Source organism: Orycteropus afer, unplaced genomic scaffold (assembly GCF_000298275.1).
Source record: "Orycteropus afer afer isolate SDZICR_OR568_19922 unplaced genomic scaffold, OryAfe1.0 scaffold00094, whole genome shotgun sequence".
NCBI classification, from domain to species: domain Eukaryota; kingdom Metazoa; phylum Chordata; class Mammalia; order Tubulidentata; family Orycteropodidae; genus Orycteropus; species Orycteropus afer.
The window spans coordinates 7,958,361-7,985,072 of record NW_006921681.1 but is presented as its reverse complement, the minus strand read 5'-3'; the positions used below and the strand labels follow the sequence as shown (position 1 = coordinate 7,985,072).

General features: G+C 45.0%; 1 protein-coding gene across 1 annotated transcript; it reads left to right on the top strand.

Moving 5' to 3' along the window:
- Positions 1-8,218: 8,218 nt before the first annotated feature.
- Positions 8,219-25,405, top strand: MASP2 (MBL associated serine protease 2). Its single transcript, XM_042781188.1, has 11 exons — positions 8,219-8,222; positions 9,625-9,884; positions 10,037-10,217; positions 11,392-11,523; positions 13,446-13,642; positions 14,781-14,928; positions 18,122-18,240; positions 20,125-20,203; positions 22,645-22,779; positions 23,377-23,451; positions 24,642-25,405. Exons 1-11 carry the CDS (start codon positions 8,219-8,221, stop codon positions 25,403-25,405), a joined length of 2,094 nt encoding a protein of 697 aa, XP_042637122.1.
- The last annotated feature ends 1,307 nt before the right edge of the window (positions 25,406-26,712 follow it).

The window sequence follows — 26,712 nt, the reverse complement described above, 5'->3', positions numbered from 1 at the left end:
TTGATTGCCAGTCTCATCATGGGGAATAACTACCACCACCTGCCCAGCCACTCAACCAGGCCCAGCCAAGTTGACACACAAACATAACCACCACATAGACCAAAATGTAAAACTGTAAAACTGGACAATAATATCTAGGTGATCTTGAGTTTGGCAATGAGTTATTAGATACAACCCCAAAAATAATCCATGAAAGAAAAAAGTGGCAAGTTGGACTCCATTAATTTAAAAATGTCTGCTCTGTGAAAGAACTGTTAAGAGAATGAAAACAAGCCGCAGAGTAGGAAAAAATATTTGCAAAAGATATCTGATAAAGGACTTGTTTCTAAAATACACCATAAAAAATTTAAAAACGGCTTAAAATGCAACAATAAGAAAACAAACAACGCAATTTAAAAATGGGCAAATGATCTGAACAGACGCTTCACTGAAGAAGATACAGATAGGAATAAATGCAGGAAAACATGCGCAACATGTCATTAGAGAACTGCAAGTGAAGAAATAAAATATCATTACATACCTATTCCCAAAACCAAATCAAACCCACTGCCATCAAGTCGGTTCCCATTCATCGCTACTCCCACAGGGTTCCAAGGCTGTGGGTCTTGATGGAAGCAGACTGCCTCATCTTTCTCCCATGGAGTGGCTGGTGTGTTCAGACTGTGGGTCTTTTGGTTAGCAGCTGAGTGCTTTACCCACTACACCATCGAGCTCCTTACCTATTGTTGTTGTTGTTGTTATGTGCCGTCGAGTCGGCCCCGACTCATAGTCGACCCCTCATAGCGACCTCATAGACTCATAGCGACCCCTCCTTGGGTTTCCGAGGCAGTATCACTACGGAAGTAGGATTGCCCAACCTTCCTTCCGAGGAGTGGCTGGTGGGTTTGAACCGCCAGCCTTCTGGTTAGCAGGCAAGTGTCTTAGCCACTATGCTACCAGAGCCTTACCTATTAGAATGGTTAAAATACAAACAAAACTTGACACCACCAACACTGGCAAGGATGTGGAGCAACAGGAACTCATTACTGCGTTAGTGGTGGGAATGCAAAATGGTACAGCTATTTTGGAAGACAATTTAGCAGTTTCTTACAAAACTTAACAATGTCTTACCATATGCTCCAGTATTTGCATTTCTGGGCTTTTACCCAGAATTGAAAAATTAGTCCACGCAAAAACTTGCACATGAATGTTAATAGTAACTTTATTCAGAATTGACAAAAACTGGAAGCAACCAAGATGTCCTTCAAAAGATGAATGCATAAATGAACTGGTACATACATACAAAGGAATACTGTTTACTGATAAAAAGAAGAGTTATCAAGTCACAAAAGACATGAAGGAACCAGAAATGCATATTTATTAGTGAAAGAAGCCATTCTGAAAAGCCTGCATATTCTATGATGCCAACTATAAGACATTCTGGAAAAGGCAAAACTATAGAGACAATAAGAAGACAATGGAGCTCCAAAAAAATAAGAAGAAGAACATGCAATGTATGAACTATGAATCTAGGAAAATTGGAAGTCGCCAAAGATGAAATGGAACGAATAAGATTGATATCCTGGGCATGTTGTTGTTATGTGCCATCAAGTTGGATCTGACTCATAGAGACCCCTCCTTGGGTTTCCAAGGTGGTATCACTACGGAAGTAGATTGCCCAACCTTCCTTCTGGGGAGTGGCTGGTGGCTTTGAACCACCAGCCTTCTGGTTAGCAGTCAAGTGCCTTGACTAACACTATGCTAGCAGAGCTCCTATCCTAGGTATAGATGATTTGAAATAGACTGCTATTGGTCATTTTGAATCAGGCAATCATATGATCTACTATGCCAGGAACAACAAATTGAGGAAGAATGGCTTCTCATTAATTGTCTAAATGAACATTTCAAGATCTATCTTGATGAATATTGTCAGTGAGAGGATAATATCCACACACCTACAAGGAAGACCAGTTAATACAACTATTATTCAAATTTATGCACCAACTACTAATCGCTAAAGATGAGGAAACTGAAGATTCTTACCAACTTGTGAAGTCTGAAATTGATCAAGCATGCAATCAAGATGCATTGCTAATTACTAGTGATTGGAATATGAAAGTTGGAAACAAAGAAGGATCAATAGTTGGAAAACATGACCTTGGTGATAGAAATGCCACCAGAGATCACATGATAGAATTTTGCAAGATGAACAACTTATTCATTGCACATATCTTTTTCTTTAACAACATGAATGGTGTCTACACACGTGGACCTCACCAGGAGGAATGCACAGGAATCAAGTCAACATCTGTGGAAAGAGACAATGGAGAAGCTCAATATCATCAATCAGAACAAGGCCAGGGGACACTGCAGAACAGACCATCAATTGTTCAAATGCAAGTTCAAGTTGAAGAAGAAGAAGAGCGTGGCATCAGGATTGGAGGAAGACTCATTAATAACTGCGATATGCAGGTGACACAACTTTGCTTGCTGAAAGTGAGGGTGACTTGAAGCATTTACTGGTGAAGATTAAAGACTACAGTCTGCAGTATGGATTACACCTCAACGTGAAGAAAACAAAAATCCTCACAACTGGACCAAAACGCAGCATCACGATAAATGGAGAAAAGACTGAAGTTGTTGAAGACTTCATACTACTTGGTTCCACAATCAACACCCATGGAAGCAGCAGTTAAGAGATCAGATGGCGTATTGCACTGGGCAAATCTGCTGCAAAAGACCTCTTTAAAGTGCTGAAGAGCAAAGATGTCTCTTTGAAGACTAAGGTGTGTGTAACCCAAACCATGATATTTTCGATCGCTTCATATGCATGTGAGAGCTGGACAATAAATAAGGAAGACCGAAGAAGAGTTGATGCTTTTAAGTTGTGGTGCTGGTGAAGAATACTCTAAGTACCATGGACTGCCAGAAGAATGAACAAATCTGTTCTGGAAGAAGTGCAACCAGAATGCTCCTTGGAAGTAAAAATGGCCAGACTTCGCCTGACCTACTTTAGTCATGTTGTCAGAAGGGACTATTCCCTGGAAAAGGATATCACACTTGGTAAAGTGGAGGGTCAATGAAAAAGGGGAAGGTCATCAATGAGATGGACTGACACAGTGGCTACAATGGGCTCAAGTACGGCAAGGGTTGTGAGGCTTGCACAGGACCAGGCAGTGTTTTGTTCTATTGTACATAGGGTCGCTATGAGTCAGAGCTGACTCAACAGCCCCTAACAACAAGAATAACAAGTTCGAGTTTAAGCTGGAAAAAAATTAAAGCAAGTTCAAGAGAGCCAAAGTACGACCTTGGGTACATTCCACTTGAATTTAGAGACCACTTCAACAATAGATTTGATGCATTGAACACTAATGACCAAGACCCAGACCAGTTGTGGGATGACATCAAGGACATCCTATATTAGGAAAACAAAAGGTTATTAAAAAGACAGGAAAGGATGAGAAGACCAAAGTGGATGTCAGAGTAGACTCTGAAACTTGCATTTGAACATAGAGTAGCTAAAGCAAATGGAAGAAATGATGTGGTGAAAGAGCTGAACAGAAGATTTCAAAAGTTGGCTCAAAACAAAATAAATTGTCATAATGGAATGTGCAAACACCTGGAGTTAGAAAACCAAAAGGGAAGGACATATTCAGCATTTCTCAGTCTGAAAGAACTGAAGAAAAAACTCAAGCCTCAAGTTGCAATACTGGAGGACTCTATAGGCAAAATATTGAATGATGCAGGAAGCATCAAAAGAAGATGGAAGGAATACACAGAGTCACTGTACCAAAAAGACCTGGTAGATATTCAACCATTTCAGGAGGTAGCATATTATCAAGAACTGATGTATTGAAGGCAGAAGTCCAAGCTGCCTGAAGGCATTGGTGAAAACAAGGCTCCAGGAATTCACGGAATGCCAATTGAGACATATCAATAAATGGATGCAACACTGGAAGCACTTACTCATCTATGCCAAGAAACTTGGAAGACAGCTACCTGGCCAACACACTGGAAGAGATCCATATTTGTGCCCATTCCAAAGAAAGGTGAGCCCACAGAATGTGGAAATTATCAAACAAATTAACAAGAACAATTTTACTTGTGTGTGATCATTAATATTACACAGAAGCAAAATGTTGCTCAAGATAATTAAAAAACAGTTGCAGCTGTATATCAACAGGGAACTGCTAGAAATTCAAGCCAGATTCAGAAGAGACCACAGAACAAGGGATATCATTGTTGATGTCAGATAGATCTGGGTGAAAGCAGTGAATGCCAGAAAGATGTTTACCTGTGTTTTCTTGACCATCCAAAGGCATTTAATTGTGTGGATCATAACAAATTATGGATAACATTGTGAAGAATGGGAATTCCAGAACACTTGATCCTTTACATAGACCAAAAGGCAGTTGTTCAAACAGAATATGAGGATATTGTATAGTTTAAAATCAGCTGTACATCAGGGTTGCATCCTTGCACCATACTTACTCAATCTATATACTGAGAAAATAATTCAAGAAGCTGAACTACACAAAAAAGAATGTTGCATCCAGATTGGAGGAGGAACAACCTGCGATATGCAGGTGAAATAACCATGCTTGCTAAAAGCAGAGAGGATTTGAAGCACTAACAGATGAAGATCAAAGACTATAGATTGTATCTCAACATAAAGAAAACAAAAATCCTCAAAACATGATTATAGGGAGGTGTGGTAGTTCAGTTTGTGTGTTAACTTGGCTGGGCCTGGTGGAGTGGCTGGGCAGCTGGATGTAGTATTCCCCATGATGAGACTGGTAGTCAACTCCATGATGGAATCTACTATGAGCAGCCTTAGGGAATGTGGTCTGCTTTCTGTATATAAGCAGAAGCCTTGGGGAATGGTCTCTAGCATATGGCACTTTGAACCCTGCATGTAGCTGTCATTGTTCAGTAGCCCGCCATGCTCTGCCGACCTTGGGACTTACAATGGACTTGAATTAATGGCCTGCTGTGTGATTTGGTAACATCAGGACTGTGCCTTTTTACTTGTCAACCTTGGGCTTCTCAACCTCAGCAGCCAGCAGCTGTCTGAGTGAAGAAAAGCCTCCAGCTTCAGTGGGCCAGGAGCAGGAGGCAGAGCTGAACACCAAGGTTGAGGGGCTTTCACCCAGCACCTAGAGCCTGGCACTTTGAACTTGGACTTAAAGCCTCCAGATTGTAATAAACTCCTGCTTGTTAAGGTCGTCCCATTGGTGGTATATTTCTCGTCAGAGCAGCAGTAGGGAACCAGAACAGACACATTATAGTTGGCTGTGATTGAGTCCACTTTGACAGTCCTGCTTCATCTTCATGATCGTTGCTATGGTTGAGCCAGTCGTTGCAGCTGCCACCACTACTCATGTGTCAGAGTGTTCCTAGGATGCTGGGCTCTGCCTCCATTTTTCTATTTTCCTTTCTTTCTACCATGATGGACAGGTTTCAGCAGAGCTTGCAGACTAAGATCAGGAAGAAAGACTTGGTGATTGACTTTCCAAGATCAGCCAGTGAAAACTCTATGGATCACAGAATATTGTCCAAGACTTTGACTAGCTTACTTGGAAGAGTCAGAAGGAACCAAGGCTGGAGAAGGACATGATGTTTGGTAAAGTGGGAAAGCCAGAAAAAGTAATGGAAACCCTCAATTAGGTAGATTAACACAATGACTGCACAGTGGTGTACATTATTATTGTAACTATGTAAATGATGTTCACAGCTGAGACAATGAATAAATTATGACTACTTTTTATGTCCTACATAATTTCTTGTTTTCCCTGGAGATTTTTTTTCTCTCTTCATTTGTATAATTAAAAAAAAATTATTACTAAGTCAGCCCCAAAGTTTTCACCAGTTCTCTAAAACCCTTCTTAAGAATTTTTGATTCAAGTGTTCTATCATTTTTATCTTCTTAAAGAACCTGTTTGGAGCCTTTTGACCATCTGAATAGACTAGTTATCCTCCATGCCTGGTGCATAGCTTCCACTGAACCCCCTTACTTTCATCCTGGTTATTAACTTCACCTCTTTCATATTGGAACCCTTGTCTCCTGAATCCTGTCTTCCTATTTCTTGGTTTGTTCCTTTATTTTTGGTGGAGTTCATCCTACAATATCTTTCTGAGAAAGGGAACAAGGGAGTTAAATTTTTCAAAATCTTACATGTTGTGAGAATATCTTTATTCCACCTTCATCCTTGGTTGATAGTTTGGACGGGTCCAGAATTCTGTAATGGAAGCAATCTCCCTCTGCACTTTGAGATTTGCTTTATTCCATTTTTATCTATTGCCATGTTTAAAATCATTTAAGGCTTAAAAAACTGCAATAACAATAAGCATTTCTTTTCTGTGGGACATGAATTTGGGAGTGGCTTAGCGGGGTGAATTAGCATACAATGGTCCAGAAGGTTGCAATAAAGCTGTTGATTAGGGTACAGTCACCTGAAGCCTTACCTGGAACTGGAGGATCTACATCCACGATGAGTCACCCACATGGCCAGCAAATTACACTGGCTGTTGTTAGGAGGTCTCAGTTCCTCCCCATGGAGACCTTTACAAAGAGACAAAGAGCATCCTTACAACATGGCAGCTGGCTTCCCCTAGAGCAAGTTATCAAGAGAGAGAACTGGAAGTGGAAGCTGCAATGTCTTTTATGACCTAGCCAGCCAAGGAACTCCATCAGTGTGGGGGAGACCTGCACAGGGGTGTGAATCCTCCAAGGCAGGACTGATTACTGGAGGCCATCTCAGAGGCTGGCAAGCTTACCCTTCTAGCACTTTTTTGAGAGGTCCAAAATAATCCTCTTCCTGATCCTGGGTTATCTGCTCCATTTTGTATTTTCTCTCCAGAAGTTTGTAAAATATAATTTTTTCTCTCCAGTGTTTTGAAATGTCATCCATATGAATCCATTTTCATCTACTGTTCTAGGCAGTTAGGAACTATTTTCAATCAGTAAACTCATATTCTTCAATGCAGGGAAATTTTCTGGCATTATTTTGTTTATCCTCTCCTTTCCTCCTTTTTCTATCTTTTTCTACTGTTATTCAGATCTTTGTTATACTGTGTTATTGTGTTGTTGGGTCTATTCCCACTCATCGTGACCCCATGGGACAGAGTAGCCCTGCCTCAGAGGGCTTTCTAGGAGTGAGCTTTACGGGGACAGATCACCAGATCTTTGCTCCCAAAGAGCAGCTGGCGGGTTTAAACCACCAACCTTTCCATCAGCAGCCAAGTGCTTAACCATTGCACCATGAGGGCTTCAGGAGGCCTCTAACTTTCTCATCTTTTCTCTACTATTCTTCACCTCTATTTTCTGAATTTCTTCAATGTCATCATCTAAACATTTTATTGAGTTATTTTTTTCCTTTCTACCAACCAAACCAAAACCAAACTCACTGCCCTCCAGTCGACTGCAACTCATAGCGACCCCTCCTTGGGTTTCCGAGGCGGTATCACTATGGAAGTAGATTGCCCCATCTTCCTTCCGAGGAGTGGCTGGTGGGTTTGAACAACCAGGCTTCTGGTTAACAGTCAAATGCTTTAGGCACTACGCCACCAGAGCTCTCTCCTTTCTACCATATTATTTATTTCCAAAATTCTTTTTTGTTCTCTGAATGCTGTTTTTAAATAGTAACCTTGCTTCTGGTTGCAATATTCTCTCATCTCTCTTTTTCCTCTGAAGATATTAATAATTGTTTGTCTTGGTTTTGGACACTTTCTTCTCCTTCCATTGTTGCTGTATTTTTTGATTAGTTGGTTGAATTTTTTTAATCTCTCTTGTATTTGAGATTTTCTTCTCTTTTTTTAGGAAACAAAGTGTGCTTTAAATTCATCTTTTGGGGAGAGGACACCACATTTCTACATAATTAAAATCAAAGCCCTAACACTGTCCCATCCCAGACATCTTTATTTCACACCTATGGCATCATTAGTTCATAGGGAATAGGTTCCGGTGGCTCAGGCTTCTCTCCTTTCGTTCTCCATAGCGAGCCTCTCTGGGTGGAGCAGGCTGGTGCTTCAGCAGACCCCAGGTCCCTTTCTCTTTGTCTTCCTTCTTTGGCTGATCAATTCCCTTCACGTGTTTCAGGAAGCAATCTTGGCTCTTGGAGTGTTTAATAGGCTCAATGTGCCCATAAATTGTCTTGGCAAGAATCTTGCCCGTGTTTGTTCACAGCAACGCCCACAGCATGCTGGGTAACACTGTAGACTCTTCCAGTCTTGCTGGACCATGGGTGGGGCATTCTTTGCTGAACATCCCTTGATGTCTACAATATCACCTTTTGTGTAGATTTGCATGTATGTGGCCAAAGGAACAATTTCAAGTTTCCTAAAAGGCTTAGAGAACATAGAGAGGTGCCTCTCCTCTTTCCTTTCGTGTTTGTCGTTTTGGCAGGTTACGGCAAGATGGCCATTCCTGCCAAAAGGCTGTTTGAGGTTGTTTTTTTTTTTTTTTTTTGTGGTTTTAATTTATTTTTATTTATTTATTTTTTTTATTAGGATTTGGGTGAAGATTTACAGAGTAAATTCACTTTTCATACAGCAGTTCACATATACTTTGTCTCATGTCATTGACCAAAATTTACAATGCAGCAGCTCCCCTCCCACTTCCTCCCCATAGTTACCTGTTTGAGGTTTTTTTAAGTAATCCTTGAATGTATTAATATGTACGAATGGAGACTAAAAAGCTAATCGGAAGCTCTGAGTATGTAGTGGGGCTTGTCAGCTTGACTTTGTCTGGGGGTGATAGGTCTGAGTCACTTGCTTATAGAACCTTCAACGTCAGGATCTTTCCTCCCAGGCTGATCAGACTTCCCAGAAAAGAGGGCGAGGCCTGGCTGGCTTCCAGCTTCTAGGAGCCGAGAGGGAGCAGAAGACTGGGTCCTCAGCACTCAGAGTGTTAGCTGAATGCCTTGTCTCCCACCTGCCACCCCCACCCTCAGCTGGGCCAGGGCCCCGCCACTGCACTCTCTTCAAGAATACGTCTCAGCTCTGCCGTGATTGAAGGATGGGAAATAGGGAGTTAACTGGATTCTTAAACACTTCCTGAAGGACTTTGGGCCTTTGGTGGATTTACGTTGGTTCCTGGCTTTCCTCACTGCCAACTTAGAAGTTGGCTTTGTAGACAGTTATTCCATCTGTCCGTCTGTTTTCCCAGCTTCCAAAATGTGGACGCTGCTGCCTCCTCTCCCGTGTTCTCCATCTGGTGGACTTGGGTCTTTTAAAAATCCCTCTTTCATGCTACAGTTTCAGGGGATGTTTGGGCAGCAGCAAACCCCCATCTCTACCCAGTGATGAGGGGGCCTCTCCTCATGGTCTTCTGGAGGCAGGGCTCAGGGTCACCCACCGACGAGGAACCTTGGAGTTCAGGGTGAGGAGCAGAGTCAGGATTTATTCCCAGGGCTGTCAACCAGGTCCAGCCTCCTGGCTTCTGGATCTCTGGGCTGGCAGGCTTTTTTAGGTCGAGTCCCAGAATCCCAGGGTCAGGGAGCAGGGGGCAGAGCCAAGTGGTTGGACAAACAGACCAAAGGTGAAAATAGTGTGGGCCACAGACCAGGCCTGGCCATCTGGACTGACGAGCCATGAGGTGAGCATGAGCTCCCACATCTTTCTGCACACAGTGAGGGGTGATCACAGGCCTGGACCCTTACCCCCTCCTCTGCCCTAGGCTGCTGGTCTTTCTGGGCCTGCTGTGTGGTACGGTGGCCACGCCCCCAGCCCCAATGTGGCCCAAACCCATGTTTGGGCGCCTGGCATCTCCTGGCTTCCCTGGGGCGTATGCCAATGAGCAGGAGCAGCGCTGGAGCCTGACTGCACCCCCCGGCTACCGCCTGCGCCTCTATTTCACCCACTTCGACCTGGAGCTGTCCTACCTCTGCGAGTACGACTTTGTCAAGGTGTCACCTGGCGGGGATGGCCTGGGGCCTTTCAGGGCTGGAGGTCACACTACATGCTGGGAGGGCAGGGAACCTGGGGGCAGGGTCCAGTGCCAGCCTAGAGGGAGGGCAGGTGGTCTTGCTTGGCCTCCTTGTAACCCTGGACCCCACAGCTGAGCTCAGGGACCAAGGTGCTGGCCACACTGTGCGGCCGGGAGAGTACAGACACGGAGAAGGCCCCGGGCAACGACACCTTCTACTCGCTGCCGGGCTCCAGCCTGGAGGTCACCTTCCACTCTGACTACTCCAATGAGAAGCTATTCACAGGCTTTGAGGCCTTCTATGCTGCAGAGGGTAAGTGGGAGAGGTTTGGGGAACCCTGAGATGACCCGTCTGTAGCCAGGGATACTCTCTGGGCCAGGCCAGCCCTCCCCTTCAGTCTCCCCATCTCCCTTAGGAAAGGCCCTAGGCCTGGAATCCTGCCAAATCAGCCGAAGAGGCTGGTCCTTGGGGCCTGACATCCTGCAGGATGCAAATACTAATAACAGCCACTGCCCCCTCTCCTGGGGATGGAGCACCCATGCTGTGCCAGGCTCTGAGTCAGGGATCCCATCATCTCTGATCCTCATAGCCCTGTTATGATGCAAAGGCCCAGTGACCCTACTTCCAGCCCTGCTGGTGAAGGGCTGCTCAGGATGCACCGAGGGGGACCAGGGGGACCTTGGCCATAGCTCAGCCTTTCTATGCTCCTCACAAGGTTGCTGTAGGGGCTAAATGCAGCATGCTGTAGGAGCTGTAGGAGCTGTAGGAGCTCTGGCGGTGCTGTGGTTAAGGCCTTTAGCTACTTAGCAAAAGGCCGGAGGTTTGAACCCACCAGCTGCTGCACAGGAGAAAGATAAGGCAGTCTACTTCTGTAAAGATTTACAGCCTTAGAAACTCTATGGGAGTCACTAGGAGACAAAATTGAGGACAGTGGGTTTGGTTTTATTGTTGGTAATAGCTGTAGGTCCCTGTGTGGTGCAAATGGTTTGTGCTTAACTATTAATCAAACAATTGGCAGTTTGAAACCACCCAGCAATGCCTTTGAAGAAAGGCCTCGTAATCGGCTTCCATAAAGATTATAGGCAAGAAAACCCTTTGGAGCAGTTCTACTCTGACACCTGGGGCTGCTATGAGTCAGAATTGACTCAAAGACAATGGATTTGAGTTTATTTATGTATTTTTCAGTAGCTGTAGCACTGCCCACTGGGTTTGATTCCTGGCTCTCTCTTTCATCAGCTCGGTGACCTTGGGCAGGAGGCTTATGTCTCATTGGTTTAAAAAAGGTAGCATCAGCATCTCCCTCCAACGTTGTTGGGAGGTTGCAATGGCAGGAGACCTGTAATGTGGTTGGCACAGCATAGCTCACCCTGTGGGCTAGCAGGTCCTCCACTTCCATCAGCCATGGAGTCAGAGTCAGTGGACCACCTGGTCTCAGCCAGCACCCATCCCCTCCCCAATGACCTGGCCTGCCCTGCCTGTCCCTTAGACATCGATGAGTGCCAAGTGGCCCCAGAAGAGGCACCTGCCTGTGACCACCACTGCCACAACCACCTGGGTGGCTTCTACTGCTCCTGTCGCCCTGGTTACGTGCTGCACAAGAACAAGCACACCTGTTCAGGTGAGCTGGGTCGGGGGTCACCCTGTGCCCAGGCCAACCCCTCCTGGCCCAGATACCCCCAGTCCTAAAGCCACGGAGGGACTGGAGGGTCCACTTCAGGGCCAGCCACTGGGGGACATCTTGTAGCCCTCCGCTTTCTGTCCCTTCTCTGACCCCAAGCCTCGCCTCTTTCTTGTCCTTCCCTCTCATCTTCCATTCACAAGTCCAAACGCCTCATGCTTCCCACCTTCCCCCACCCGCTCCCTTTTCCCAGGGTTAGGGACTTAGGCCTGGCTCCTCTGACCCATTCAGGCTCACAAGGCCCCCTTCTCCAACGAAATATCTCAGGGAGGGGCAGGGCGTGCTTTGGCCTCCAAGGCCGGGACTCCCTCCCCACCCCTGCCAGGCTCCTGGAACTCAAACCTGCTTGTGCCCTGGGGGCAGGGCTTTGCCCTCCACCCTGAGTCTCTCCCTGTCTCTCCCTCTGTATCTCTCATCTCTTCCAGAGCAGAGTCTCTAGCCCCCCTTGGGGCCCCGGCCTGCGTAGTGGGCCAGAAGCCAGAGGATCCCACTGCCTGCAGCCCCCCTCCCCCTCCCCCAACGGAGCTGACAATAAACCTAGCTTCATTTCCGCTGCTGCCTGTCTCTGGGGTCCATGGGGATGGGGCAGCTGGGGTAACTTCTCAGACCCTGGCCCCCTCTGCTCACTCCTCACCTTCATCACAGCCTAGTGACAGCCTTCTCCACAGGGCCAGGGGCTCCTTCTCTAGAGACCTGAGACAGCTCACTCCATCCCCGGGTTGAAGATGGGGCGATGGGTGGGGAGTGTCTGAGTCCTGGGGCTGAGGTAGCATCCTCAGACCACCTTCTGTTAAGAGAGCAACTGGTGGCCTCTCTGTGCTGGGCTAAGGGTGCTGACCAAGAGTAGGACACTCAGGAAGATGTTCACTGAGGGGGACAATCTGCTCCCTTAAACCCAGTGGGTGGCTCCCCTGCCCCATAGGAGCAGCCACTTGGAAGAAGAAGGAAGCCAGAGTGAGATTCTCTACTTCCTAGAGACATCCGGTCTCTGATGCCTGTGACCCAGCCCTGCTGTGCAGCCCTGGGCATGGTGAGGGAGGGGAGAACAGGCTGCTCCCTGAGTGATGGAGCCCAACCATCCATCAATCCAGTGAGGAAGGGGGCACTAGACTCGTGTATGGTCGGTGTTAACTGCCCTGACCATCTCCCAGGGCAGAGACCAGAGCTGGGAGCAGACAGGCAAGGAGGGCCTGGACTGTGTGTGGGAAGCCCAATTGGCCTGGTCCCTCATCTCCTTCAGCAGTGCCTCCAGGTCCCTAGCCAACTGGGTGGGCAAGGGCAGCACGCCCTCTGGTGGATGAACTTGGGAGTTGCTGAGGCCTGGTTGGGGGGAGCTAGATCTGAGGGAGCTCAGGGAGATTCACCTCCTTCCCTTCCTCCAAATTTGTGGGGAACAGGGAGCCCTGGCGCTTCTTCTGTGACCCCTCCTCCTCTCCAGCAGAGCCTGGCCTCACTCATGCCCATCAACTCTGGGCTGTGACTGGTCCAGCACTCACCCTGCTTCCCAGAAGCCTCAGTTTAAGGCCTCATTCTCTCAAGGTGTGTGAGTGAGGGCCCCACCTTCTCAAGGAGTGTGAGTGGAGGCCTCTGGCAAACTTCCCTCTGAGCACAGCCTTGGCAGCTCAAGCTTTGAAGCAAGAGAACCCCCTTGACAGCACCTAACAACAACAAACGCTCCCATTGGGGTGGGGAGTGTTTGGTTTCTGGGACTGGTCACAGACAGAGCCCTGGTCCAGACCCGGGGAACGGATAGCCCAGCGCACCCTGCCCTTGTGCTCTGCTCCCCTCAGGCATAGCTGCCAAGTGGGGCAGGACGCCATCCTCTGCAAGCTCCCGCTGCCGGCCATCTCTTCCCCTCCTAGCTCTGTGCTCGGGCCAGGTCTTCACTGAGCGCTCGGGGGAGCTCAGCAGCCCAGAATACCCACAGCCATACCCCAAACTCTCCAGCTGCACCTACAGCATCCGCCTGGAGGAGGGGTTCAGCATCATCCTGGACTTTGTGGAGTCCTTCGACGTGGAGACACACTCGGAAACTCCGTGCCCCTATGATTCCCTCAAGGTCTGGCTCCTGGAACCTGCCTTGTCCTGGACCCACCCCTCACCCTCAACACCCCTTGTGCGCAGCTGCCTCACCTCCTTCAGCAGTGCCTCCAGGTCCCTAGCCAACTTGGTGCCTGTCTTAGTTCTCTAGTGCTGCTATAACAGAAATACCACAGATGTGCACCTTTAACAAACGTAATTTTATTTTCTCACACTTTAGGAGACTACAAGTCCATATTCAGGGTGCTGGCTCTAAGGGAAGGCTTTTCCCCTCTGTCGGTTCAGGAGAAAGGTCCTCGTCTCTTCAGCTTGTTTCTTCATTCCTTGGAGATCTCTATGTGGCTTGGCATCTCTCTTCCCCATCTCTGCTTCCTTGATCTGTTCCTTTTATATTTAGTAAGAGACTGACTCAAAATGCATCTAATACAAATCCTGCCTCATTAGCATAACAAAGAAAACCCATTCCCAAATGGGATGACAATCACAGGCATTAAAAAAAAAAAAAAAAAAAGCCTCACTGCCATGGAGTCAATTTGACTCATAGCAACCCCTCCTTGGGTTTCCGAGGCAGTATCTCTATGGAAGTAGATTGCCCAATCTTCCTTCTGAGGAGTGGCTGGTGGGTTTGAACCACCAGCCTGCTGGTTAGCAGTCAGATGCTTTAGGTGCCGTGCCACCAGGTTAGGATTTACAACATACATTTTTAGGGGACACAGTTCAATCCAGGACAGTCCCTGCATACCACATGGGAGTGGCGTGCTTTGTGAAGTGGTTGTTGCCCCTGACTCAGGGCCACTGTAGCCCCTCGATCCAGCCTGTCCCACTGCCCAGTCCCCTGGAGGAGGGGACATGAGAAGGGTGGACTTCTCTGTGGATGAGATGGTTCAGGCAAGAAGCAGAAGGGCAGCTCCAGCAGCAAGACCTCCTCTAGCTGGTCAGACTTACAGCAGAGCCCCTGCCCAGCAGAGGCAGCGCCCCATCCCCACCCAGACTCTCCATGGGGGTTCCAAGCCAGGCTGTGACCTTCAAAATGAGGGAGGAAGTCATGGGGAGGCAGCTCCCTCATGGAGCTGCCTAGGGCCTGGGGTGGCATACCTCCAACCCAGGCAGGGCCTTTGGAAGCAGGGTCTGAAGCTCTTGGGCTTCTCCTCTTTCAGATTCAAACTAACAAAGAGGAATATGGCCCATTTTGTGGGACAACATTGCCTGCTAGAATTGAAACAAAGAGCAATATTGTGACCATCACCTTTGTCACCGATCAGTCAGGAGACAACACAGGCTGGAAGATACACTACACGAGCACAGGTGAGATGACCACAGGTGAGACGAGCACAGGTGAGAGCAGGTGGAGAGCTCAGAGCTTCCACCTCTTCCAGGAGAAGCTGGGCAAGAAGGGAACTGTGTGGGCTGATTGGATGTGAGCAGGACTGAGCTCTTACTGGGCCAGGCCTAGAGAGGCAGGCCAGTCTGAATGGGGTGGTCTGTGAGCAATGATTCCCTAAGGGGAAACCTCCTTCCATCCTTCCATCCTTCCTTCCTCCCTTCCTCCCTCCCTCCCATCTATCCTTCTATCCATCCATCCATGCATTCATCCATCCTTCCATAATTCTGTCTTAGTTTCCTGGTGTGTGTGTAATAGAAAGACAATGAGGAAGTGGCTTTAAAGAACAGACATTTATTTTCTCACAGTCCTGGGAGGCTTAAAGTCCAAATCAGGGGCTCAGCTGCATTGGTTTCTTCCTTGTTGACTGTCCTGATGTCCCTTGGCTCCTTGGTGATCCTCACATGGCATCTGTCTCCCCCAGGGTGGGCTTGCTAGTCTGTGTCTATGCTGCTCTTAATAACTCAGAAGTGATTAGGTTTAGGATCCACCTTATACTGGTATGGCCCTGCTTCTAAACAGAATTTCATTCACAGGTAAAGAGGTTTGGAGTCAAACACATATTTTGGGAGAACACAATTAATCCAATAACACATTATCCAGCCTGCTTCTCTTTCATCCATCCATGCCCCCTTCCATCCCTCTGTCAATCCATCATCCATCCATGCCTCTGTCCACCTATTCATTCACCATCCATCCATCCATCTATATTTCTATCCGTTCATCTTCCTTCCCTCTTTCCTTTCTTCCATTTATCCTTCATCCACCCATATACTCCCCTTATGGATATGCACCAGGCCTGTTGCACAGGATATGTACTTCCACCAACCCTTCCTATGACAGACCTTCAAACACTTCGCCACCTCCTGGACACAATTCCAAGCCCCCACATTCCAGGGCACTATTCTCTTTCCCTGTCTGTCCCTCTCACTGCTCTCAAGTCGTTCAGGGTATCTTAGAAAGAACAGGGTAACTGGGCTGGGGAGGCAAGGACAGATGACAGCTCCATAGCGCACACATGCACAGGGAACAACAAAAAACCCAGAACCCAGCCTTCAGTGTCTGACTGCCAGGGTTTGTGTCCTGCCTCATCTGCTTACTGGCTATGTGACATCAAGCCTCTTACACGATCATTTTGAACCTTCATTTCCTTACTCTCAAATGAAGGATAGCAACTTCTCCCTCCAAGGGTGGTACTCAGGTAAGGCTTTACTGGGCCCAGTGTGTGGCATGTTGTGGAGACCACTGGGTTACAGGTACTACAGTCATCTTTAAAGCGAGAAAACCTGGTTAGGAAAGATGACCCCTTGGGCCACTTCTGAAGCAAGTGTGAGAAGGGCCTGGGGGCTGGTCAGGAGGAGGGAGACCAGCACTCTGGAAATGTTTGTTTGTCCCATGTTCACTTTCCCCATCCCCAAACCAAACTCACAGCCATCAAGTTGATTCTGACTCATAGCAACCCTACAGGACAGAGTAGAACTGCCCCATGGATTCACCAAGGCTGTAATCTCTACAGAAGCAAACTGTCGCGTCTTTCGCCCACGGAACAGCTGGTGGGTTTGCACCTCTGATCTTTAAGTTACCAGTTAAGTGCTTAACCACTGGTTTTAGTAATAGGATTCGTAAACCTAAAGTACTGGTTTCAGAAGCCAGGGCCCAGGAGCGAAGTCAGTGTACACTCAGCCTTGTAATAGAGGAGGTAGGGGTGAGCAGGGAGCCAGCCTGAGTGCCAGACAGCCTTGGGAGGGTCCTGGGCTCCCTGAAGCCCTCAACCTGTCCTTGGAGACTCGTTCCCTGAGGACAGGCTCCAGGCTGCATGGGCCCTGTGGAATCCCAGGACACAAGGCTGGGTGAGGTGAATCTAGCAATTCAAAAGCTTAGTTGGGATCATCAGCCAATGGGAGCAAGTGCTGGAGAGCGAAGGCGACTGGGTGCCTGGGGGTACATTTTGAGAGGGAACTGTAGAGAGGAGGTTCAAGCCTTGGGGGGAGTGCAGGCCAGGGATTGTGTGGGAGGCAGGGAGCCAAGTGGAAGAGTCTCCCTGGTGGCTGGCTCACTGTGGCCAGGTGCTCCCTGAATCAATCTGGACGCATATATAGTTCCTCTCTCGCTTGACTTGAACTCTCTGATCCCATGCCGGGGTGGCTGTGCCACAGGGCTGTCACGAGGTCTGCTGGCAACACACTCAGCGAGGCCCTATTCCTGGTGCCTCACATTTGATCCTCACCACAGCCTGTGGTGAGGGACGACTATTGTCAGCAGCAGCGCCATCAGACACGTGAGGAAACGGGGGCTCAGCAAGGTTAACAACAGCCCTTGGAGAAGGAGAGCTGGGATCGAGAGCCACAGAGACGCCAGCTCCCACGGACTCGGCTCTGACTCCCGGACCCGCGTGCCCCCAGGAGAGCTGCGCCCGCAGGGCTTGCCATGGCTGACTTTTTCAGAGGGAGGTTGCCAAGCTCTGCTTCTGACGCACTTCTTGGTGGGGTCAAACCTCCAACCTCTCAGCAGCTGAGCACTGCCCAGGGACCCCAAAGCCGTATCGTCCCCCTCTTTTTCTTGAAGTTACACCCTTTTCATTTGAAACGTGTGTGACATTCCTGGTGTGCAGTAGACGCTTGGTTCATGATGGCTGCACGATGTCACCATGTACCTGGCTTTCTGACATACCGTTAGCTGAATCCCAGGCAAGGCAACAAATCCTAACTTGTACAACAAGCACCTGGAAATCTAATCATGTCTTTGGCTTTAAGTCATTAAGGAACCCTATTCCACTTGTAGGGAGCTCTGGTGATGCAGTGGTTAAGGCGTTTGGCTGCTAACCTAAAGGCTGGTGGTTTGAACCCACCAGCCACTCTGCAGGAGGATGAGACAGTGTGCTTCCATGAAGATTTGTAGCCTTGGAAACCCTGTGGGGGCAGTTCTACTCTGTCCTAAAGTGTTTCTATGAGTCAGAATCCATTTGATGGCAGTGAGGTTTCTGGTTTGGTTTATCCTACCTGTGGCCCACTCTCTTTTCACGTGTGTTTCAGGTATAAAACAAGAACTTTATGCTAAGTTCACACCTGGCTGGCATGGACCAGTCAAAACCAACAAGCCTCCATTTCCTATGCACAGCTCAGCCGTGCCCTGATCCGACGGCACCACCTAATGGCCACATTTCACCTGTGCAAGACAGCTATATCCTGAAAGACAGCTTCTCCATCTACTGTGACACTGGCTATGAGCTTCTGCAAGTAAGTTAAAACAAAACTGTAAGTACACCATGATCATGAGTTTTCAAAATTATACATATTTAGATGGGAAAACACATGCAAATGGAAAAATAGCCGCTGTGTCAGTACAGTGATTGTGTGTGTGCGCTCAAACTAGAAAACTCTAAGAAATTAAAGTAAGTTTACTGACAAGAAAAAGGATGGCTACAGAGAATTTTTTTGTTCTTAGGAACTCTACTTTTTAAAAGGGACTTTTGTAGGATAATGATACAAATGGGCAACGTTTCCTATTTTTCCACACATATAGCAGCCCCTCGTAGAGCGGCTGGCCCAACAGGAAGCTGAGCTTGCTCTCCTTGGTCCATGCTCTGTGACGCTGTCTTGTGTTAAATGAAGGTCCCCTCTGGCCAAATGATGACCTTTCCATGCAACTCCTGGGGCCGCAAAAAAAAAATTAGATGGCCATTGGAAATCGTATATTTGGCAAAGTTATAAATAGTGATACTGTTCAGGGAGAGAGAGTATAATTTTAAAAAATGCTTAGCATGTTGCTTTAGGGGCACAGGTAAGACATTAACACGTCCTCTTTATGTTCTTCAAAATTGTCACTGAGTCCCAGTGGTAAAAAGTAATAACATTGAAATGACAGCTAGCTATGCAATCCAGTCCTGTGGAGGGACAAAACCAAAAAAAGAAAAAAAAAAAAAAAATTAGTGAAACACTTCTCCTATCTTGCAAAACTTCTTAGGCATGCTCATTCCCACCACTTTTTGGACTGCAAACCTGCTTGTTTTTTGATTTTAAAAATATCATCCTGATATTGTTTGAAGGATAAAAGCTGCCAAAATTATCTGCCTTAACGTTTGATTAAAAAACAAAACAAAACAAAACAAACCCAAACTCACTGTTGTTGAGTGAATTCGACTCATAGTGACCTCTCCTTGCGTTTCCAGGGCAGTATCACTATGGAAGTAGATTGCCCATCTTCCTTCTGAGGGGTGGCTGGTGGGTTTGAACCGCCATCCTTCTGGTTAGCAGTCAGATGCTAAAATCTCCCAAAACCCAAACCCACTGCCCTTGAGTTGATTCGGACTCACAGCAACCCTTTAAGACAGAGTACAACTGCCCTATATGGTTTCCAAGGCTGTAAATCTTTATGGAAGCAGACTGCCTCATCCTTCTCCCTGGAGAGGCTGGTGGGTTTGATCCGCCCACCTCTTGGTTAGCAGATGAACACCTTAACCACTGAGCCACCAGAGCTCCTTAAAACTTATCTCAAGTCACAAATGTTTCCCTGTAAATGATACAATGGAAGCTGACTGAGAACACACAGGCAAAGCTTATGAAAGGATTCGTCATCGTCTTCCTCCAGTAACGGTCGTGGGCTAGAAAGACACCGAGACATCTTGGCTCCTTATCAGGCTGGCCTTTCCCAAGTTTTTTTTTTTTTTTTAAATCACAAACATATAAAGAAATCCTGATGGGTTATCAGTGGGAACCCATGAGATCTGTATGCTGTTGAGCTCAAGTGGGGAGCAAAATATAACGGTATCACAAATTGCTGCAAAGGTCAACATTTGATTCACAAGATACTAGTGTGTTGGATGACAACACAGCACAGGGCCAGAAACCAGCACAGCTACAGGGGGCCATGTGCGCACGCACCATTTCCATGTGTTTACCCATACAGATGTATGTCATTTTGAAAACTCATGATTACACCTACGAGTTGGGCCAAGGGGCCAAGTTTCAGGTGCCTGGCACGTCCCCACATGCTACAACCAGCTGTGGAAGCATGGCGCCCCCTTGGGAACATCCATGTGAAACACCAGATAGAACTCAGCTTTGAGAAGTGGATTTTCTGGTATAAATAAACATACGAGTATTTTCTGAATTCCTCTGTAGGGTTACTTGCCTCTGAAATCATTTGCTGCAGTCTGTCAGAAAGATGGATCTTGGGACCAACCGATGCCAGAATGCAGCAGTACGGCCATGTGGTGACTACAGTGCCCGTAACTGCTTCTGCTACATCTACTGTTTTTTTTTAATGATTGTATTTATCAGGGCTTAAATTCCAGATTTGCTTTTTTTCCTCTCACTGAACCTTAGAAGTAACAGGACCAGGCTACTAGAAAGCTGTATTTGCTTTAGAAAACGATGCTCTTTTTTTTACAAAAATTTTTTCTAAGTATAAAATAGGAGCTCTGGTAGCATAGTGCCTAAGCTGTTTGACTGCTAACCAGAAGGCTGGCAGTTCAAACCCACCAGCCACTCCTCAGAAGGAAGGCTGGGCAATCTACTTCAGTAGTGATACCGCCTTGGAAACCCAAGGAGGGGTCACTGTGAGTAGGACTGACTCCAAGGCACATAACAAGAAGTATAAAATATCCATTGCAGAAAATTGGGAAATACAGAAAAGTACAGTGACAAACATTTTAATCTCATAAACATTTGAGATTGTAATCACTGTAACTATTTTGGTGTGTTGTCAGTTATCTCTGCTGATTCCAACTCATGGTGACCACACGTGTAAAGTCGAACTGCTCCTTACATTTTCATGGCTGTGACCTTTAGAAAGCTGATCACCTAGGTCTTCTGAAGCACTTCTGGCCGGGTTCAAACCACCAGTCTTCAGGCTCTAGTCAAGCACTGATTTAAGGCACCCCGGGATGCATCACCTTGGTGGTGAAGTTAGATGCTGTCAACTTCGACTCATAGTGAGCCTTTATGACAACAGTAGAACCACCCATAGTTTTGTTGGCTGTGATCTTTGTAGAAACAGATGCCCCCTTCTCCTGTGGCATTGCTGTGTGGGTTTGAACTGCCAACCTTTCAATCAACAACCAAGCACTTAACCACCTGCACCACCAGGCTCCTTTGTTTCTATGTATAGCCCTCCAGTATCTGTGTGTATGCACGTATGTCACACATCTGTATATGAACACATATTCTCCTACGTAGGGATGGGGTCACTGTTCACGTACACACATACACCAAACTGGAGTAATGGTGTACATTTTGTGGAATAAAGAATTGCATGTATTACTTTTTCAATTATAAAAATGCTAATTGAAAAGTAAAAAATTAACAATATACAAATAGCAAAATCCTTTCTTACACAGCTCTCCAAATTGTTTACGGTGGGTCCTTCACATTTTTTATCTTCTCTTGTATTTGTTCCTGTGACCCCATGTACATCAAAATGTAAGGGTGCCCAGTCCAGCCTTGGTCACTGGCATGTTTGAATCCACAGCTGTGGCTCCCACGTCAATCCATCTAATTGAGGGCGACCCTCCACTACACCAAACACAATCCTCTTTCCTGTGTCCAAAGTAATAAAGTGACCACCAAGTATTTCATTGATGATGGACCCTTACTGTTTTTCCAGCTTTTCCTATTACATACACTTCTATATTTAGCAGTCATGTACAAATACTTTGACATTGAATTTCTACAAAATAAATTCCTTAAATTCCAGTATTTAATTTTATAAATGCATATTCCCACCAATGAGACTATGAATTCTTTTAGTTCAAGAACAATGAACAGCTGGCACTAATGTGAATCTTGGGAGTCAGCGGTCTGGTTTGAGCCTGACTCTTGCCACTTTTTGCTCAAATCACGCCCCCCCTTACCTTACCACATAGTGTGGCCACATCAGAGAATTAAAAATAGAAAGCACTTGGCACAAAGCCAGGCACACAGTAGACACTTGGTGGTTTTCAAGTTGCTAGAAATGACTTAAATGCCTTTCAATGCTCGCAACAGAAATTCCAATCATATTTGGTCTACACGTAGAGCTTTGACTTTTAGTCTGAATTCACTGTCTCATGAATTGGTTACTTCACATTAGTAACATTCCATCAGTGAATTCCAATCCAAAGTATGACATGACCAACATTCCAAAACAGTTTTTTTCTCTGCAAGGCTTTCTAAAAGCCCCACTTAGCATCTAACAGCCTTTCAGAACAAGCCAAGTCCTCCAGAGCGTTTCATTCTGTGTCCCTCTGTCTTTAAGGTCAACCAAACTGTACAATGCCATTTTATGTGGAGTCAGATGGTGCAGACTGTGCGCCCTTGTCTCTCTTCCACATTGTTGTTTTACTGCAGACCTTTATGTTTGGAAGCAAGGACGCAAAGGAAACCAAAGTGGCTTCCAATTTCCTTCCACTTCTCTCCCCACGGCTGCTTCCACCTCAAGCATGTTTAGTTAGGAACAGGGATGAAAGTTATGTTTTAGGACAATTCTCTCCATTTTGGAAGAGGAAATGAAAAATGCCCACTGCAGAGGAAAATTAATATGGCTGCAAGCTACAGCACTGCATGGCACAACCACCTCTCTAGAACAGGTGCTTCGCCTCCAGATGTCTTTAATGTTGGTATCTTAAGTATAAAATGACAACCCCCTTCACGTTTCTTTACTAGTTATTGACTGTGGCCCTCCTGACGACCTACCCAATGGCCAAGTGGAATATACTACAGGTCCTCAAGTGACCACGTACAAAGCTGTGATTCAGTACAACTGTAAAGAAAACTTCTACACGATGCAACTGAATGATGGTAAGAAGAAATTTCAAAGTTAAGGGCGGGCGGCATTGGAACTTAAAACCCTCACTGCCTGAAGATAAACTTTAACCAATCACAAAATCTGTATAAACTACTGAATGTAAAAACAAATCTGCTGTGTAAAATTTCACCCAAATCACAATAAAAAGTTTTTTTTTTTAAATTAACCAACATTTTTGGTTAAGGCTAGACAAAGACTAAAAGGCACTTCTCCTACTGCTAAGTGAAATATGACAGCTAAAGTGACTTTAATGTCAATTTGCAAGAATCTGCAAACAGATCTTATCTAGTAAATGACTACTACAAACACACAATATATTCCAAATGGTTTAATTTAACAAGTCAAAAACCTTATCATTAAGCACTTGAGATCTTGATACATATTCAAGTTACACATCTAAAAGGTTTCCACTTTGCAAGCAAACATGGTAATGCAGAGACCGCTATTTATGAAATCATGTAAAATGGTTGTTCAGACACTTCTATTTCCCACGGATGCTCAAGAATCAACATTTTTCAAGGGGTATTCAAGCAAGTGACAACCACCTTATACATACAGTTAAACATTTTTGTGTTTCCAATGATTTGCAGGTAAATATGTGTGTGAGGCTGATGGATTCTGGACAAGCGCCAAAGGAGAAAAATCGCTCCCAGTCTGTGAGCCTGGTAATGGATACATTTATACAAGAGATTCATAATTGATGGAAAGTAGAACTGGGTAGTAGACAATAAGTAGAGCTTTAGCTGTGGTAGGCAGAAATATAACTTCAGCACTTGGCTCTTAGACCAAGTTATTATTTCCAAATAATACATTCTCATTATCCCTTTGCATGTAGAGAAGTTGCTGGGTGCTGACTACATCAGTCATTTGATTATTTCTGACCTTTTAACTAGGCAAGCATAAAAAATTCAATAATTTATAAAATTATCCTAATCCATTTATACATTTATAAACATGAGTTCTTCTGTTTTCTTCTCTGTAAAAATGCTATTAAAACCCAAAGCTAATAACTTGATTATTTCCCTAAGCAATTGTTTACAACATCTAATTTTTAAACATTAATGCAATTTGCCTTTTAATAGTACTTTAAAATTTCTACCAGAATTGGCTGTGAAGATAAACAAACAGCTCCCCCCTCCAAGGCAATAATGTATTCATTACCCCTGTGTTCTTTGGCTTAGTTTTTTATTAAAAGTCTTTATCTTAACTAACACATTTGTAACTTATAATGTAAATATTCAGCTTACAACAGAAGCATCTATGCTACATTAATGAACATATTTAGACAGCAGTCAAGATACAGTGAAATTTAATGTCTGGAAGAATCAACTAGACCAAAAATAGTAATTTTTAAGTGAATGGTACTGGCTACAGCAGCAAATTTCTAAATGTTCAAAGGTGAAAGTAGTTTCGCAAATCCTGTTGACAGTGACCTCAGTGCCTGCTTTACCAGAATTAGATGGTAAATATCCAATTTTACAAAAGAAAGGAGAAACAATCAAAGGATATTTCCTTTCATTCCCATGCAGTGTACCCAGTGCATCAACTCAAGTAAATTCCCTTCAATAATCCACCCAATCCTGTAGGCCATATTCCTTTAGCAAAACACAAGATTCTAAAAGTTCATTTTCACTCATCTACTTTTCTGATGAGCTAAGGAATACCAAAAGATTATGTGTTTGAACTGTGCTGTTTTAAAACAGCATAGCTTACTTGTGGACATTCATCAATTTGTGGGATCTAATTTTTGGTTGAAATTAAACATATACATTTAAAGGGGTAAAAATTTGAAAAAAACACCACTTGGATTTTTTTTTTTTTTAAAAAGGCTCTATTTATCTGCTTTCCCCCCCAGTTTGTGGTTTATCAACCCGCACTACAGGAAGTCGTATATATGGAGGGCAAACCGCAAAGCTTGGTGACTTTCCTTGGCAAGTCCTGCTACTGGGTGAGACTACAGCAGCAGGTGCACTCTTGTCTGACGACTGGATCCTAACAGCTGCTCACGCTGTCTATGGGCAAAAAGATGATGTGTCCTCCCTGGATATCAGAATGGGTGCCCTGAAGAGACTATCACCTCAATATACACAAGCCCAGGCAGAAGCCATTTTTATACACGAAGGTTACATTCACCATGCCGATTTCGACAATGACATAGCACTGATTAAATTGAAGAACAAAGTTGTAATCAATAGTAACATCATGCCCATTTGCTTGCCAAGAAACGAAGCAGAATCCTTCATGAGGACACATGACATTGGAACCACATCTGGATGGGGATTAACACAAAGGGGTTTTCTGGCCAGAAGTCTAATGTTTGTTGACATACCAATTGTTGACCACCAAGTATGCACTGCTGCATATGAGAAGAAGCCCTATCCAGGGGCTAGAGTAACTGATAACATGCTATGTGCTGGCTTAGAAAGTGGGGGCAAGGATAGCTGTAAGGGTGACAGTGGAGGGGCTTTGGTATTTCTAGATAATGAGACAGAGAGGTGGTTTGTGGGAGGAATAGTGTCTTGGGGCTCCATTAATTGTGGAGAAGCAGAGCAGTATGGAGTCTACACAAAAGTCATTAACTACATTCCCTGGATCAAAAACATCATCAGTAAACTTTAATTTGCATCTCTTCAATCAATAAATGATTCCTTGTTTTTAAAAATATCTGTAAAAGATTTCAACAGCACTGTGAACTGAGAATCACTAACACAACAACTGTCACTTCAGCCTAACAAAGACAAAAGCACTTCCTGGTTTGCCAGTTTAACTCCATCCCTTTCCCTATGATTCAAGGGGACATAAGCCCTTAAAGTATTATTAATTTTTACCAATCCAATAAACTCATCACTTAAATTTGCATTTAATTACTTAGAAATTTGAGTGTCTTTTCATTCTGGCCATTTGCATTTCTGTAAATTGCCTGTTCCTGGCCTCCCTGCCTGTTCCTGTTTTGGGCTTGCTCCTGCTGATCTGGAAGTGCTTCATGGATGGTAGTAACACTGGTGCAGGAATAACCTCGAATCACTTTTTTGTAAATAAGTCAGAAACACTGATACTTTAGCCCAGGTATTGACTGATTTCCCTTAAAAACATCAATACAAAAACAAACAAACCAACAAACAAAAAACCACCCCAGTAGATATCACTTTTCACTTAGACCTAGTAATTCCAATGCTACATTTCCATTTTACAGCAACTGGAAAGAACCTAATTATAATGCTCAAATTCAGAAGACTGGCTGAATCAACCATGGCATATCCTTAAGAGGAAATACAATACCACTTTAAGAGGTGGTAGTATACATAAATCTGTAGTTTCTATTTCTTACAAAGAACATGAAATACTGGGGCACACTTAAGCCAAACCACAGATCGCAGATCATACAATACCAAGTGTAGAACCATAATACACAATTAAGAGTTACCTGCCCCGTACTTTAACAAAATGAGATTATTTTAATGATCACATCTTCTAAATTAAGAATAGTTTCCTTCCTACTTTTCCATACTAAGGACAAAATGTAAGTTCTGACTTAACCTTAAAAATAAAATTTCATTTTAGTCATCTATTCCCCAGAATTATTTTAATAAAAATGTGTATGCTAGCTAATAGTTACCATTATATATAAAAATTCACTGCCGAGTTTTGGCCTAATTTCTCTTTTGCACATTAAGTACAACTTTTTGAGACTCACTTTTTAAGGTAACTTTCCAGTATCCTGGTCATATATAAAAAGAAATCATGTTTTTCCAGTAAGACTCCAGACACTAAACTGTGGTGCCAACAAAAATTTTTATTCAACTGGATCAAGATAATTTTAGAATGAATGCATTTAGATGACTAGAGAGACTTTTAAAACAACGTTTTGCTAAATAGTTTAAGTACGTCTAAACTTCAATTTTTTTTCTTTTTTAAAAAGGGTAGAA